Here is a 14,823-nt window from a genome sequence, read left to right on the forward strand (position 1 = left end):
CTGCGAACTAAAATAAGTCTGTAGTTTATTTTGAGTGTTTATAAATATTTTATACAATTCTAACTTGAAATTTAAAACTATAATATATTAGAAAATGATAATATATTAGATTTTTACCCTGATCCAGATCCAGGCTTTGATTTCTCCACTGACAGTCCAGCACAAAAAATTATGATTGTAAAAAATGTGATCTTCTCTTTTTATGCATTTGTAGATAGCTAAAGTTTTCGCTTTATAGGGTACTAAACATATATCTTTACTTCTAAAGGGTACATTTGGACGGGAGCCTCAGGCCACTAAACCAGAGGATGACCGATATCTACGAGCTGCTATTCAGGAGTATGACAACATTGCCAAACTAGGGCAAATCATGAGAGAAGGGCCCATCAAGGTGAGAACATTCACTGCAGATCTGACATCTACTGGCTGGAGTTTGAAAAACATTCTTCATTATTCACTTACCAGCATTGTAAATGGGTTTAGAGAAACCATTTTATCTACTGAGCATGACATCATTCCTCTACACTGGAGAGAATTGTTGTCTATAGCGGGAAAATAGATTTTTGTATTATGTGCCTTTTTGTAAACCTGGGCAAAAATGTTTCCAGCCCTAAAAGGATAGTTCATCCAGAAATCTTTATTTTAATTTACTGTCATTACTTCACTTGTTCTAATCCTGTTTGAGTTTCTTTATTCTTTTAAACACAAAAGAAGATATTTTTTTTAAACTGGAAACCTGGAAACATTAACTTCCATAGTATTTGTTTTTTTTTTCTACTATGGAGATCAATGGTTACAGGTGTTCAGCTTTCTTCAAAATATCTTCTTTTTCATGACTGTTTGCATCCACATGAGGGAAAGTGAATAATGAGTAAAATTTTGGGTGAATGATACCTTTAACTCAAAAACAAACAAACAAACAAACCAAATTCGTTTTCTGATAGCAACCAATACGCTTATTTCATGTGGCCGCCATTTTAAAGAACCAAAGCGAGGCTGCGGTGGGAAGAAACCTGGAGGTATAGAACCAGCACTGTAAACATTGCAGTAACATGCTGTGTACTACAAACCTCCAGCTGTTGCCGCAAATTCAAAGTGCAGATATGGTGTAAACATCACTTTAATATCATTCAGTAAGTTTAATTTAAACAATTAAAAGCAATTTAGCATCAAACAACGTCTGTAAGAGTAATACGTTTAAGTGTCCTCCAAGGCTTCAGTTCATGGCACCAGTTAAACACCATGGGGACGCTTTCCTGCTTCAGCCTATGTAAGTTAGCCCGGTAAGCGATAAAACAGTCCTCTGTAGCATGCCCTCGTGTTGTCTATAATAATGTTGTCCCGGTACTGAACTTTTAAAACCGTCTTTTTCCTGCTAACATTGAAGCGACGCTAAATGCAGATGACTCGACTGATCTTCACGGCTGCTTCATGCTCCAGTCTCCGTGTATCTGTGTTTGCACTCAGTTTACTGCTCTTCACCCAGTGCAAACACAGATACACGGGGACTGGAGCACGAAGCAGCCATCAAGATCAGTCGAATCATCCAGCAAATCGCTCGTCTGTGTTTGTGCTCTGGAAACAGTGATGGGTGAACTAATGACCTTCTCGGCCAATCACAAGCATTTATGTTGAACACAATGGCAAATCAGCGCTGTTTTAAGAAAGCCATCGAAATGTTAGCTGGAAATTTACAGTTTTTCTTTTAATTCAGTATCATGACAAGTCTAATATAGTGAAATAACCAGTTCATTAACTCGAGTTTGATAAATGGCATCTAAAACGTGTTTGGGAACGAAAACTTTAGCTAACTAGTGCCATTTTCCTTAACTTAGCTGAAAATGAGCTCTGATATCCCTTTTTATCTTCACCATTCATTCAGAACGGACCTTCGGGTCACTCGGAAGGTGGTGAAATTATAAATTTGTGTCACTTTCTCTTCGCTAATAAGATATACAGACAAGAACAAAACTTTTATATGTAACTCCCAACGATACTTCCGGGTTTCATCCTCACCGCAGCCTCAGCCTTGCTTTTACAAATGGCAACCGTGTATAATCAGTCTATGCAAACAAGCAAAAAATATCAAGCTTTACAAATTTACATCCAGCCGACACAAACATAAACTTATTTCAAATGTATTTTCAGATCAGCCATTAGGGGCCATTCACACAGAATGCATCTTTCCATGCTACAAACAAGAATAGCAAGCTATTGTTTACAGTAACAATTATTTCACACCATCATGGCACAGAATATGCTTCTTCTTACAAAAAAAAGAAAGAAAAAAAAACATTTTTGAGTGCATTTTAGACTCAAAGTGTGAATAACCTTTTTACGTTTGTTATTTTATCCAAAGCTAGACTTGTTTTAGTAGTATAAGACTATACAGTAAGGTCATGTTTCTTTGTGAGATTAAGAATTCATGTTAAGCGATTCAGTTCATAAGGTGCCACTTGACCAATGCTGCCATCCAATCAGGGCTCGCTGCTCAATGTGGTTTTGGATGACTACCTGAGACTCAAAAAGCTGTTTGCCGCTCGCCTGGTCACCAAGTCAACCAGCCAGGGTGACCGCTCATCAGTCACAGAGGTGGGCGATGTACCGGAGTGCTGTGTTTACTCTTCCTCTACACTCCTGTTCCTCACTGCTGGCTGACTGCACTGCACTTCACTGTCCTATTAGTAGAAAGCCTGGGTTCGCAAGAGTCATGTGACTCTGCTGAAGTTTCACAGCTCTTCACTACTTCACAGATGTCTTGCTTCCTTTTTCTAAACTGTTGTAAATATGTGAGTTTTTGTGTTTCTGATCTTTATTTTTCCTCCTTTTCTCTCTCTGCAATCTTGCATTCATTCATCATTCCATCTACCTGTGCATCCATTTATTGTATCCATACTGTCATCTGTTATTCTATCTTTCTTTCCTTCTGTGCTCCCCAAACACATCCCTTTATCTATCCATGCATGTCAATGCGTAATCTATGATTACAACTATTTATAATTCAATTCAAACGCTGTATATCCATCTATACCTGTACCCGCTATTCCTCCTTTTCATGCATAATGCATTAATCCATTCATTTTTCTTTCCTTCTGTCATCCCCTCTTGCATTCATTAATCTGTCAATCCACAATTCACTGTATCCATCTGTGATCACGTCTTTAATTCCATCGGACTATGCATTAATTCATCACTTAATCCATCCATTCCTTCTGTCCACCTACTGTGCCTCCATCAATCCTTTAATTGACCCATAATGCATCCATTTATCCATCTATATATGTTCCAACTTGTAACTCTATGCATCAATCTATGATTTCATATGTCCAAATTTCTATCTTAACATTAATGCATTCATCACTCATTCCTTCTATCCACCCATGCAATCCATAAATCCATTCAATCATACATTAATTAACCAACTTGTGAAAAAACATTCTACCTACCTATGATTGCATCTGTCCTCTGTTCTAAATTTAATGCATGCATTCATCATTACATTCATTCAATCATTCATTCATCCATCTATCCAACTATTATGCACTGATCTACCAATCCATAACCTCATTCAATCATCCATTTATGAACCAACTCGCTAACCAACGTCCATTTATACCATATATCCATTCATATTCACCCATTCATCATTGTGTCCATCTCTTCTTCTATCCACTAATCATGAAACCAATTTAATATTATACTTGCTCACATTTCCATCAACCAAAAAACCATCCTAACCACCTATGATTGCATCATCTTCAATTCTGTTCTAACGTGTGTGCGTTCATCACTCTTTCCTTCTATCCACCTATTATACATGTATCTACCAATCCATAAACTCATTCAATCATCTATTAATTAACCAACTCACTAACCAATGTCCATTTATACCATATATCCATTCTTATCCACCCATTCATCATTGTGTCCATCTCTCCTTTCATCCAATAATCATGAAACCAATCTATTATTTCACTCACTCATATTTCCACCAATCAAAAAACATCCTAATCACCTATGATTGCATCATCTTCAATTCTGTTCTAACTTTAATGCATGTTCATCACTCTTTCCTTTCATCCACCCATTATGCATTGATCTATCAATCCATAAACTCATTCAATCATCCATCAAATAACCAACTCACTAATCAATGTTTATTTATACCATATATCCATTCATATCCACCTATTTATCATGTTCATCTCTCCTTCCATCCACCAATCAATACACCAATCTATTATTTCACTCACTCATATTTCCATCAACCAAAAAACATCCTAATCACCTACGATTGCATCATCTTCAATTCTGTTCTAACTTTAATGCATGTGTTTATCACTCTTTCCTTTCATGCACCCATTATGCATTGATCTATCAATCCATAAACTCATTCAATCATCCCATCAATTAACCAACTCACTAATCAATGTCCATTTATACCATATATCAATTCGTATTCATCATTGTGTCCATCTCTCCTTCTAATTGTAAATGTAAATGTACCCACCAATCAATGCACCAACCAATCTATTATTTCACTCATTCATTTTTCTATCAATCCAAAAACCATCCTATCCACCTATGATGGCATTCATCTTCAAATGTATTCCAACTTTAATGCATGCGTTTATCACTCTTTCCTTTCATCCACCCATTCTGCATTGATCTTTCAATCCATAAATACATTCAATCATCCATTAATTAACCAACTCACTAATCAATCATCATTTATACCATATATCCTTTCATATCCACCCATTCATCATTGTGTCCGTCTCTCCTTCCATCCACCAATCTATTATTTCACTCACCCATATTTCCGTCATCCAACAAACAACATCCTATTCACCTATGATTGCACCATCTTCTATTTTACTCTAACTTTAATGCATGTTCATCACTCTTTCCTTCTATTCCCCATCATACTTGTATCTACCAATCCATAAATGCATTCAACCATCCATTAATTAACCAATTCGCTAACCAATTATACCATATATCCATTCATATTCACCCATTCACCATTGTGTCTATCTCTCCTTCCATCCAATAATCATGAAATCAATCTGTTATTTCACTCACTCATATTTCCGTCCACCAAAAAACCCTCCTATCCTGCATCATCTTCAATTCTATTCTAACTTTAATGCATGCGTTCATCATTACATTATTCATCCATCCATGTTCTCCACTCTCAGCTGATTCAGAGTGACCTGGATGAGGATGATGAAGAGCGCATCGGCGGTCGGGGAACCCTTCGCTTCAAGCACAAGCTCCCGATCGAGCTCAGGGGTCCTGATGGGGTACACGCGGTGCACGGCAGCACGGGCACACTGTTAACCTCTGACCTCAACAGCCTGCCCGAAGATGACCAGCGGGCTCTGGCTCGTTCCCTCGAAGCCTTGCATGCAGACGGCGGCCTGTACGCCGAACGCAACGCCCGAACAGAGTCCGCCAAATCAACACCGTTACACAGAAACAAAGGCAGCGACACCCTGTCTGAAAGTCCGTTAGAGATCACAGAGTTATGACTAGCCGAGGCCTCGCTGGTCTGAGAACACTACAGCGTGCACGTCACTCCTGGCTCTCGCTTTTTCAATCCTAAACTCTTTCCTGGTTCAGGTTTGTGAGCGCCAGGCTGTGAGGAAAGTGTGTAGGTGTGTGTGTGTGGACTCTGAATGCCTCAAATCAAGGGCAGCTCATCATGTCAGGGCTATTTCATGAGACTTTAACCACACACACTCAATCTACACAGAGGAACCAATGCACTCTCAGACCAGTGGAAGGCCGAATATGGACTCTAGTTTTTTGTTTTTGTTTTAGTTTAGTCATATTTGAATTGGGCACAAGAAATGAATGAGGTGATGTGTGTCTGTGTGTTTGAATGGCGTTTGAGAGCATATCTCTAGGGCTTTTCACACTTGTACATTGGAGGAATTATGGAAAAGGGTTTGGTGCTGTATATTGCAGTGCTGGAGATATATAGTGTGAATCAATGCAGAACTAGAAGGTGTGCAGTTCAACAACCAAACAAACCTAAATTAAATCATTCGGATATTCATTGGCTGCGTCTGAAATCGCCTACGAGTTACATTTGAATTTGAATTTAATACACACGCATTAAACATAGTATGTTGTTTGTAGTATAAATTCGAGTAGTATGAATGGAATTCGAGTGTACTACATCCGCTATTTGTCCTGATCACATGACCTACCAGGGCAGCAGAATATTTGAAAAATCTTAACAATGCGATATTGTTTTATTCTGCGATTATATATTACGATATCAATACAATCTCATGAGATGAGTAGAATAAATACTTGAAAAGAATTGACCGTTTTAGACTGATTGGGACAGTTCTGTTTAGGGGTGAATTAAAATATAGTAAACAAAATCTAAGTGTAGAGAAATTTAATAAAGGAAAATATACTAATTAATTAAACAGCATTTTATTGTTTTTTAAGGAGTCAAACTGTATTCAGGTACACAGTAAATGAACAATCAAATGTAAAATAATACTGCATAGTCTTCATATTATTAATAATTCAATAAAATTGTTCTTAATTTTTCAAAGTTATGCCTGAATGCTTTAAAACCCTCACACAATCACAGGGCTTAATAAATACTTGCGGAATGATCTATTCAGACTCAACATTGGGTAAACTCGCGATGTGACAATTGCGAATGATCACATTGCAATAACAATGCTGAAACAATATATTGTGCAGCCCTGTGACCTTACCTACTTTAGTTGCGTTGCTTTTACTAACTTACATTCATGAATTCTCTCACTTGGTATCATTACGGAAGTCTTAAGAGGCCATGCATTTGAATATTATTTTCTCATGATCCTGACTTTTATTTTCTTGTTATCTTGACATAACAAAAAGTTGTTTTTCCGTAATCTTGACGTGAAGTTTCACAAACTAAAGCTGTGGGCGCACAACTTTTCTTCCTATAGACTTTCATTCATATGCACGCGAATGCATCAGACCGGAAACGCAAGCTCGTTCGTCAAGTTTCGGAGAGCGCTTCATTGGAATGTTCAAGCTTGGTGAACTCTGACCTGCGAAATCGCATCACTTAACTGCGTGTGACCAATCGAGGATCAAAACATAACCTCTCTGGACAGAAATTTAAAATATAGATCAATCGCTCGCTTTTTTTAATGTCTAATCATCTTGTTTAATCCTGCTCCTTTTCGCAGCACCGTACGACAAAATTTCGCAAGCTTAAACTATGACGATATTTTTGGCTTTTATTTATTTCATTATTACTAATATTTATACCTGGACTGCACGGTGGCTCAAGGGGTAGAACTGCCACCTTACAACAAGAAGGTAGCTGGTTTGAGTCCCAGCTGGGCCAGTTGGCATTTCTGTGTGGAGTTTGCATGTTCTCCCCGTGTTGGTTTCCTCCGGGTGCTTCAGTTCCACCCACAGTCCAAAGACATGCGCTGTAGGTGAATTGAATAAACTAAATTGTGTGTAGTGTATGTGTGTGAATGTGAGGGTGTTTCCCAGTATTGGGTTGCAGCTGGAAGGGCATGCGCTGTGTAAAACATATGGTTGATAAAATTGGCAGTTCATTCTACTGTGGTAACCCCTGAAGAATAAAGGGACCAAACCAAAGGAAAATGAATGAATGAATGTCATTTGAAAATTGTGTCGAATATTTAAAAACAGAAAGGTACACAAGGCACAATGCTGTATTGTATTCTAGATGGCATAAAATAATTTGTTGCATGTGTGAATTAATTATGGAGAATGTTTTTGCTTCGTTTCATTTAACTTTGCTTTAATGCGTCCTTTCAGCAAGTTATTGACAAATACTGTGGTAAGTGTAAGCTGCAATGCGATATGCGTGTCTAACATCCTACAATAAGCAGAAAAAACATCTTATGTTATTTTGCGATAGCAAGAAAATTATTTTGTGATGAAGAAAAAACATCTTTTTATGTCGAGTTCACGATGAAACAAGTTATTTCGAGATCACAAGTGAATTAAGTTTCGATTATGAGAAAACAAAAGAGAAAATATGTTTGAATGCATGGCTTCAACTGGATGCGCATTTTAAAATCTCAGTGGAAGTACAGTCGTAGGTCATCCAGGTACTTCTCACCTACTGTTTTTTAAATACTCTGAATTTTTGGATATACTACTCGGATTGCTTGTATTATTATATAGACTGTGATTTCAGACGCAGCCATGCACTTCATATGGCTGCTGGAAGATAGTTTAGTAGAAACAATCATGTTTTAACAGTGATAGTGAGCGTTAAATAGAAATTAAGACAGTATTATTTAGATTTTTGTATCATTTCTATAGTATTTTTCAAAGCAAAACGGCTAAAATATTTAGTTTTCATGCAGACATCCTAAACAATTCCCTTTCATGCTATTGGTCGAAAACAAATGGCCTTGCCCCAAACTTACACCATTGGTTAAGCTATGTAGGAGGGTCTAACCACCAAATGGATTCAAATTTTGAATGAAAAGAAAAATGTAAACAAATATCCATGATGCAGAAAATTGCAGAACCCATGAAGTTTGTCCGATTTTGGATAGAAAAATGAATAAAATGCATGAGTAAACACCCAAAGTCACGATATAGACTACACTACCTGTCAAAAGTCTTCTTGGCTATCCAAGTTTTAGAAACAACAAACAATAACTTGACTTCTAGTTGATCATTTGGTATCAGAAGTGGTTTATAGGAAAGGCAAAGGCCTCTAGATTACGCTTATTTTGCCAAAATAAAATATGATCATGCCTTGATTTTTAATGATTTCATTAAAACAGTAAGGTCTGACTTTGCTTAGACAAAACTTTGTCAAGTAACAGAAATAATGTCCAGTATAGAATATAAAGTCATGGTGCAGTGGAAAAAGAATGAATATTGTGCATGACTCCCATGAGCTTGGAGGACTGCATCCATACATCTCAGCAATGACTCAAATCACTGATTAATAAAGTCATCTGGAATGGCAAAGAAAGCATTGCAGGACTCCCAGAGTTCATCAAGAATTTTTAGATTCATCTTCAATGCCTCCTCCATCTTACACCAGACATGCCTAATAATGTTCAAATCTGGTGACTGAGCAGGCCAATCCTGGAGCACTTTGACCTTCATGGAACATTGATGTGAAGGCTGAAGTATGAGAAGGAGCGCTATCCTGCTGAAGTATCTGCCCTCTCCTGTGGTTTGTAATGTAATGGGCAGCACAAATGTCTTGATATCTCCGACTGCTGATGTTACCATCCACTCTGCGGATCTTGACTGATTTCTGTGAGAATCTTGGGTCCATATAGGTCCCAATAGGTGTTCTGCAGTATTTGTGATGATTGGGATGCAGTTCAAGAGATGATTCATCTGAAAAATCAACCTTCTGCCACCTTTTCAAATGATTAACTAGAAGTCAAGTTATTATTTGTTGCTCTTACAACTGGGATCGATGACATGACTTTTGTCAGGTAGTATCTGTAAATATAAATAAAACTTTTTACATAAGAATTCTGCATGTTCGTATTTGAATTGGTTAAAAGTTTCATAATTTTAATTAATCAGACTTAATCTGTTAATTAAAGCAGACTCCAGAAAAAAATGAAAACAGAATTGGCTAAATAAACCTTTGTAGGGCCCTATAATTATTAAACCCAATAATACAGTAATGCTGCATCCAAAAATAATAGATGTAGAGTGTTGAAAGCAGAGAGAACTATTTAAAGATAAAGTGTGTCATATTTTTTTAATGTTTAAGACAAATCATCTTAGACTGTCATTTTAGATGGTTGTGTGCTGTACTTGTCTGATTTATGGTGTTTGTTTTTAAGTATGCAAGAACGTTTTTAAAAATCAGCGATGATTAAACCTTACAACAGAGGGAAAATGATTTACAATGTGAGGTCTAATTAAAGCATAGGGTTTTTTATACAGAGTTTAGAGTTAAGTGTGAGAAGCCCATTCGATTAATAAAACAGGAACAATAAGCTGCTCTAGAGCAAGATTGAAGACGTCACAGAAATGACCCAATGAACTCTATTTTTAAAAACTGTCAACTAAAAAAAGTGGAAGACTGCATTCAAGAAAATGGACACAAACGGTTTCACGGACCAATGAGGAAAGCCAGTCAGCAGACCAAACACTGTTTCCACTGAACTCAGACCAGAGCTTTAATTCTGGTCAAATGAAGAACAAACAAAAACTGAACAAATCAACTCACAAAACACTTTTGCTTGAGCTGAGGGACTTGTCCTGTGTGTGTGTCATGTGTTCCAGTAAAAAATGGCAGTGCTTGTACGGTTCATGAGATGCCATAACTCAGTTTGAACTTTGTCAGAAAAAAAAAAGGAAGATAAAGTCAAGATGTTTGGAAAATAATAGCGGTCACAGCTGAGCCGGTCATTGACAGAACACTGCCACCAATGAGAGGAAATACCATTGCTGCGTCCCAATTCACATACTTGTACTACAGCCTAAAAGTATGTACTTTTAAATGTGTGTATAACGGAGTATGCAAGCCTTTTGGGGACATTCTAATTCCTCGTTAACAGATCATAATGTTCCTTAGTTATGAGCTGTCAATCGACCATTTCTTTTATATTTAATTTTCTACCTTATCGAGAAGCAGAAACAGGATAATCTGCTAATTCATGAGTCTTTCATGCAGAGAATCTCCTCAGGTCTTTGGATAATTATGCATTCAGAAATTAATGTCCAAACATATCTTGATATACGTTCACATTGTTGTTGCAGATGAAATATAACACGGAAAACGCGGTTTAAATATTGTCCAGTTGGCTAGATATTGAGTTAACAGTCATTCAAACATCTTTACCAAAGCCTCTTTACTTGCAACTGGTCTTGCGCATCCACCATGTTTGCAGTTTATTTACATTTTTAACTACACTGCTTTTGTAGTTCTAATCAAATTCATGTCCAACATACAATCTATTGTGGGCAATATCAGTGGTTAGAGTATGGACTGATTTCACGCGGCTGCTATTTTAAAAGCCTGTGGTGGGAAGAAACCCGAAAGTATAGACTGAAGTCACACAGGAATGCGTACTTGGCTGTATATCAGCAAAGAGAAAGTGACTCAAATTTATAATTTCACCATCTTCCGAGTGACTCGAAGGTCCGTTCTGAATTGATAGTGAAAATAAAAAGGAATACCAGACCTTATTTTCACACTGTAACCCCACAACAGTCAACTTTATCAAATTAAATAAGTGTATTTCACTCAAAATTGACTGAAAGTTAATACATCTTATTTGAAAAGAGCTTTAGGCCGAACTCACACTAGGTACAGTTACCTCGAACCGGGCTAAAGCGCACTTGTCCCCCTCCCGTCTCCCCCGACGGCCCGCACTCACACCACAATCGGGCCTGGGCACGCTAACGTCATCGATGCTGCGATGTTCAGTGAGAAGCGCTCTCTCACTCAGCAGCACAGTGGAGATTTCTCTAGTTATATCGTTTCAGTCGGTTTGTTATGCAGTGACATGCAGTCAAATATTTCGCCAAACAGTCCTTAGGGATGCGGGGACACGCAGTCAGATATTTCGCCGAACAGATCCGCCACTTTTGGCGCTCATAAACAATCATAAAGCCCTCGTGCTGCAGGAATGAGGTCTGCTGAAGGCGCGCAGCTGTCATGCAGTGAGGGGTTTGCGTATTTAATAAACGACGGCAGTTTGCGTTCACTGAACACTAAGAATGATTAATAAATCCATATGAAACAGTCCCTTAAAAGTCACGTCTCGATTTCAGTTTTGGGCTTTGGTGCGTTTTGCACTCACACTACAAACGTACCGCCCAAGTAAACCGCGCTCAGGCACACCTCTTCCAACTGGGCCAGGGCCGGCCAAGTGAACCGTGCTTGAGCCCGATTCAGCGCACTTACACTTCTCAAACGATCCGGGAAACGGACCTGGGCACGGTACGGATGGCATAGTGTGAGTAGGCCCTTAAACTCAGTGTTGAAGGTAATGAGTTAAATAAATACCTCATTACTTCAACTTAAATGTAGTAAGTTGACAGTACTTATATAGATTCGTTTTTTAACAAAAATGGTTAGTAAAAATCCCTTTCCTCAAACGGTTTGAGTTGCCTTATTGGGTTTTACAGTGCTCAGTTGGTTTGAGTTCTCTTCATTTATTGGGTTTTACTTTGCTCAGATTGCTTTGTTTACTCAAATGGATTAAGTTCACAGAACTCATTAGGATTAGGTTTGAACTTAAATGCTTTGTTGCAATCAGTTTCTTCAAATGGTTTAAGTTGCCTTAACTTTTTGGGTTTTACACTGCAGCTAAGTTAAGGGAAATGACACAACTAAGCTAACACGCTTTTGATGCCATTTATCAAAATCAAGTAAATGAACTGATTTTTTTTACTATATTAGACTTGTCACGATACTGAATTTCAGTACTACTACCAAAATTTAAAAAAACTATTTAAGCGCTGTTGAGTGCGTTCTTTAACATAGCTGATTTCCCATAGTGTTCACCAGGGCTCAACAGAAATGACTGTGATTGGCTGTGAAACTCATCCATTCACCTCTCTTTACCAATGTTTATTGGGTGAAGACACAGAAGAGTGATCTGCTGATGAATCGCCTGATCTTCGCGGCTTTACCCATGTATCTGTTTGTATTTGGTGAAGAGCGGTGAACTGATGAGCTTCATAGTGTTCACCAGTCCAACAGAAATGACTGTGATCGGCTATGGCAAATCAGCAGTGCTTAAGAATGCGTTTAAATGTAAGCAGTAAATGGACGTTTTTAAAATTTCAACACTATTACAGACAACATGAGGGTGTGCTACAGAGAACTGCTTTGTTTTATCACTCACCAGATTACCTCCCCACGGTGCTTACCTGGTGCCATGAACTGAAGCCTAGGAGGACACTGAAGCTTATCACTCTTAAAGAGATTGTGGTTTTGTTTTGATGTCTAATATGCTTTTAATTGTTTAAATTAAACAAAACTGAATGATATTAAAGTGATGTTACACCATATCTGCGATATCTTTGAAATCGCGGCTGAAGCTGGAGATTTGTAGTCCACAGCATGTTGCAATGTTTACAGTGCGGCTGATCCTATACTTTCAGGTTTATTCCCAACACAGCCTCGCTTTGGTGGCCGCCATGAAACAAGCGTATGGATGGTTCTACACTTCAATTTTCTTTCTGGAAATAGTAAACCATCTGGGAACCTTTGGCATACTTTTTTTCAACATACTATGATTTTCGAATACTATTTAGGCATTTAAGCCGTGGTCACGCTGCACTTTTCTTCCCATAGACTTTTATTCATACCCACACCGGAAACCAAGCTCGTGCTACAAGTTTTGCAGTTCGCTGCATTGCAAAGTTCAAGCTTGGTGAACTCTGACCTGCGCAATCGCATCACATCTGCGATATCTTTGAAATCGCGGCTGAAGCTGGAGATTTGTAGTCCACAGCATGTTGCAATGTTTACAGTGCGGCTGATCCTATACTTTCAGGTTTATTCCCAACACAGCCTCGCTTTGGTGGCCGCCATGAAACAAGCGTATGGATGGTTCTACACTTCAATTTTCTTTCTGGAAATAGTAAACCATCTGGGAACCTTTGGCATACTTTTTTTCAACATACTATGATTTTCGAATACTATTTAGGCATTTAAGCCGTGGTCACGCTGCACTTTTCTTCCCATAGACTTTTATTCATACCCACACCGGAAACCAAGCTCGTGCTACAAGTTTTGCAGTTCGCTGCATTGCAAAGTTCAAGCTTGGTGAACTCTGACCTGCGCAATCGCATCACGTGACTGCTTAAGACCAATCGAAGATCAAAATATGGCCTCTCTGGACAGGAATTAAAAACGTGGACCAATTGCTCGCTTTTTTAAATGTCTAATCATCTTGTTTAATCCTGCGCCATTTTCGTAGTGCCGGAAGACAAAAATTCCCATGCTCAAACTAGTGTGACCGCAGCATTAGACATACTAATTCTCTTTTCGAATAGAATTACTATTTAGGGTGGATAGTATGTGAAATGGGACGCAGTACATGTCTTTATTTGACTTGCATTTTTTGATATTTCAAAAAATTTAAAATATAATAGATATTTTTGGGAAAAGAAAACAAAAAGAAGCTGATTTACCAAACACAGTTGAGTGTAAATGGTTGTATTAAAGTGTATTTATTTTTTAACATTTTATACCAGATTATTTGAGCCGTGTGTTTCGTGTGTGTATGACATTATTTTTTTATATTCCCTGTTTTTTGTATTTCATTTCATTTCTGGTCATTGTCTCGTCATCAGCGTTGAGGCTGTAGATGGAAAATCTTTGTGGATCCAGTTTGAATAAAGGAAATATGCAACGGTTTTTGGCTCGAGGTCATAAAGATGATAAAACCCCTCACCAAAGCATTCCTGTATGTATTAAAGCCCAGATGCAGGATATTAAAGAGACTCAGGTGGGCCTTTTAGAAATGCAGAGACACAGAGCTTCCAAAACAGAGTAATATCAGTTCAAACTGAGTTGGAAAAGTGTCACTGGCTACGTTAACAAGGACATCAGTAATCAAATTACTTGCCTTAATCTGAATAAGACTATAATATGATCAAGGTGTTTACATGAGTTACTTTTTGAATGTTACATTCATGATCCTGTTTTACATGTTACAGCACATAAAGCGATTAACGTCATTGTGTCACCACATAGTCAGTCAGGTCAACTGCATTGTAATGTAGCAGTGTGAATTTCTCGCCCACTGATTTGATTGACAGCACATATTTCCATGTGTCATTAAGTATGTTTACATGGCCACCAAT

The 14,823-nt window shown here is 38.0% G+C and overlaps 1 protein-coding gene and 1 long non-coding RNA gene across 3 annotated transcripts in view; one reads left to right on the forward strand and one right to left on the reverse strand.

The window, feature by feature from the left end:
* The window catches only part of cdh23 (cadherin-related 23), a 495,141-nt gene extending 485,625 nt beyond the window's left edge, over positions 1-9,516 (forward strand). The window contains exons 67-69 of one of the 2 annotated variants that reach the window (XM_087277778.1): positions 269-391; positions 2,482-2,592; positions 5,202-9,516. In XM_087277778.1, the coding sequence (XP_087133904.1) occupies positions 269-391; positions 2,482-2,592; positions 5,202-5,534 (567 nt within the window). In that variant the 3' untranslated portion in view covers positions 5,535-9,516. 2 annotated transcript variants of the gene reach the window in all.
* LOC147841184 (uncharacterized) lies at positions 8,696-14,373 on the reverse strand. Its single transcript, XR_015506336.1, has 2 exons — positions 13,415-14,373; positions 8,696-13,021 (listed from the first exon to the last, which is right to left on the reverse strand). It is a non-coding gene; the product is annotated as an uncharacterized LOC147841184 (long non-coding RNA).
* Between the last annotated feature and the right edge of the window lie 450 nt (positions 14,374-14,823).

The sequence above is a fragment of the Danio rerio genome, chromosome 13, assembly GCF_052040795.2.
Source record: "Danio rerio strain M-AB ecotype USA chromosome 13, GRCz13ab, whole genome shotgun sequence".
Taxonomy (NCBI): Eukaryota; Metazoa; Chordata; class Actinopteri; order Cypriniformes; family Danionidae; genus Danio; species Danio rerio.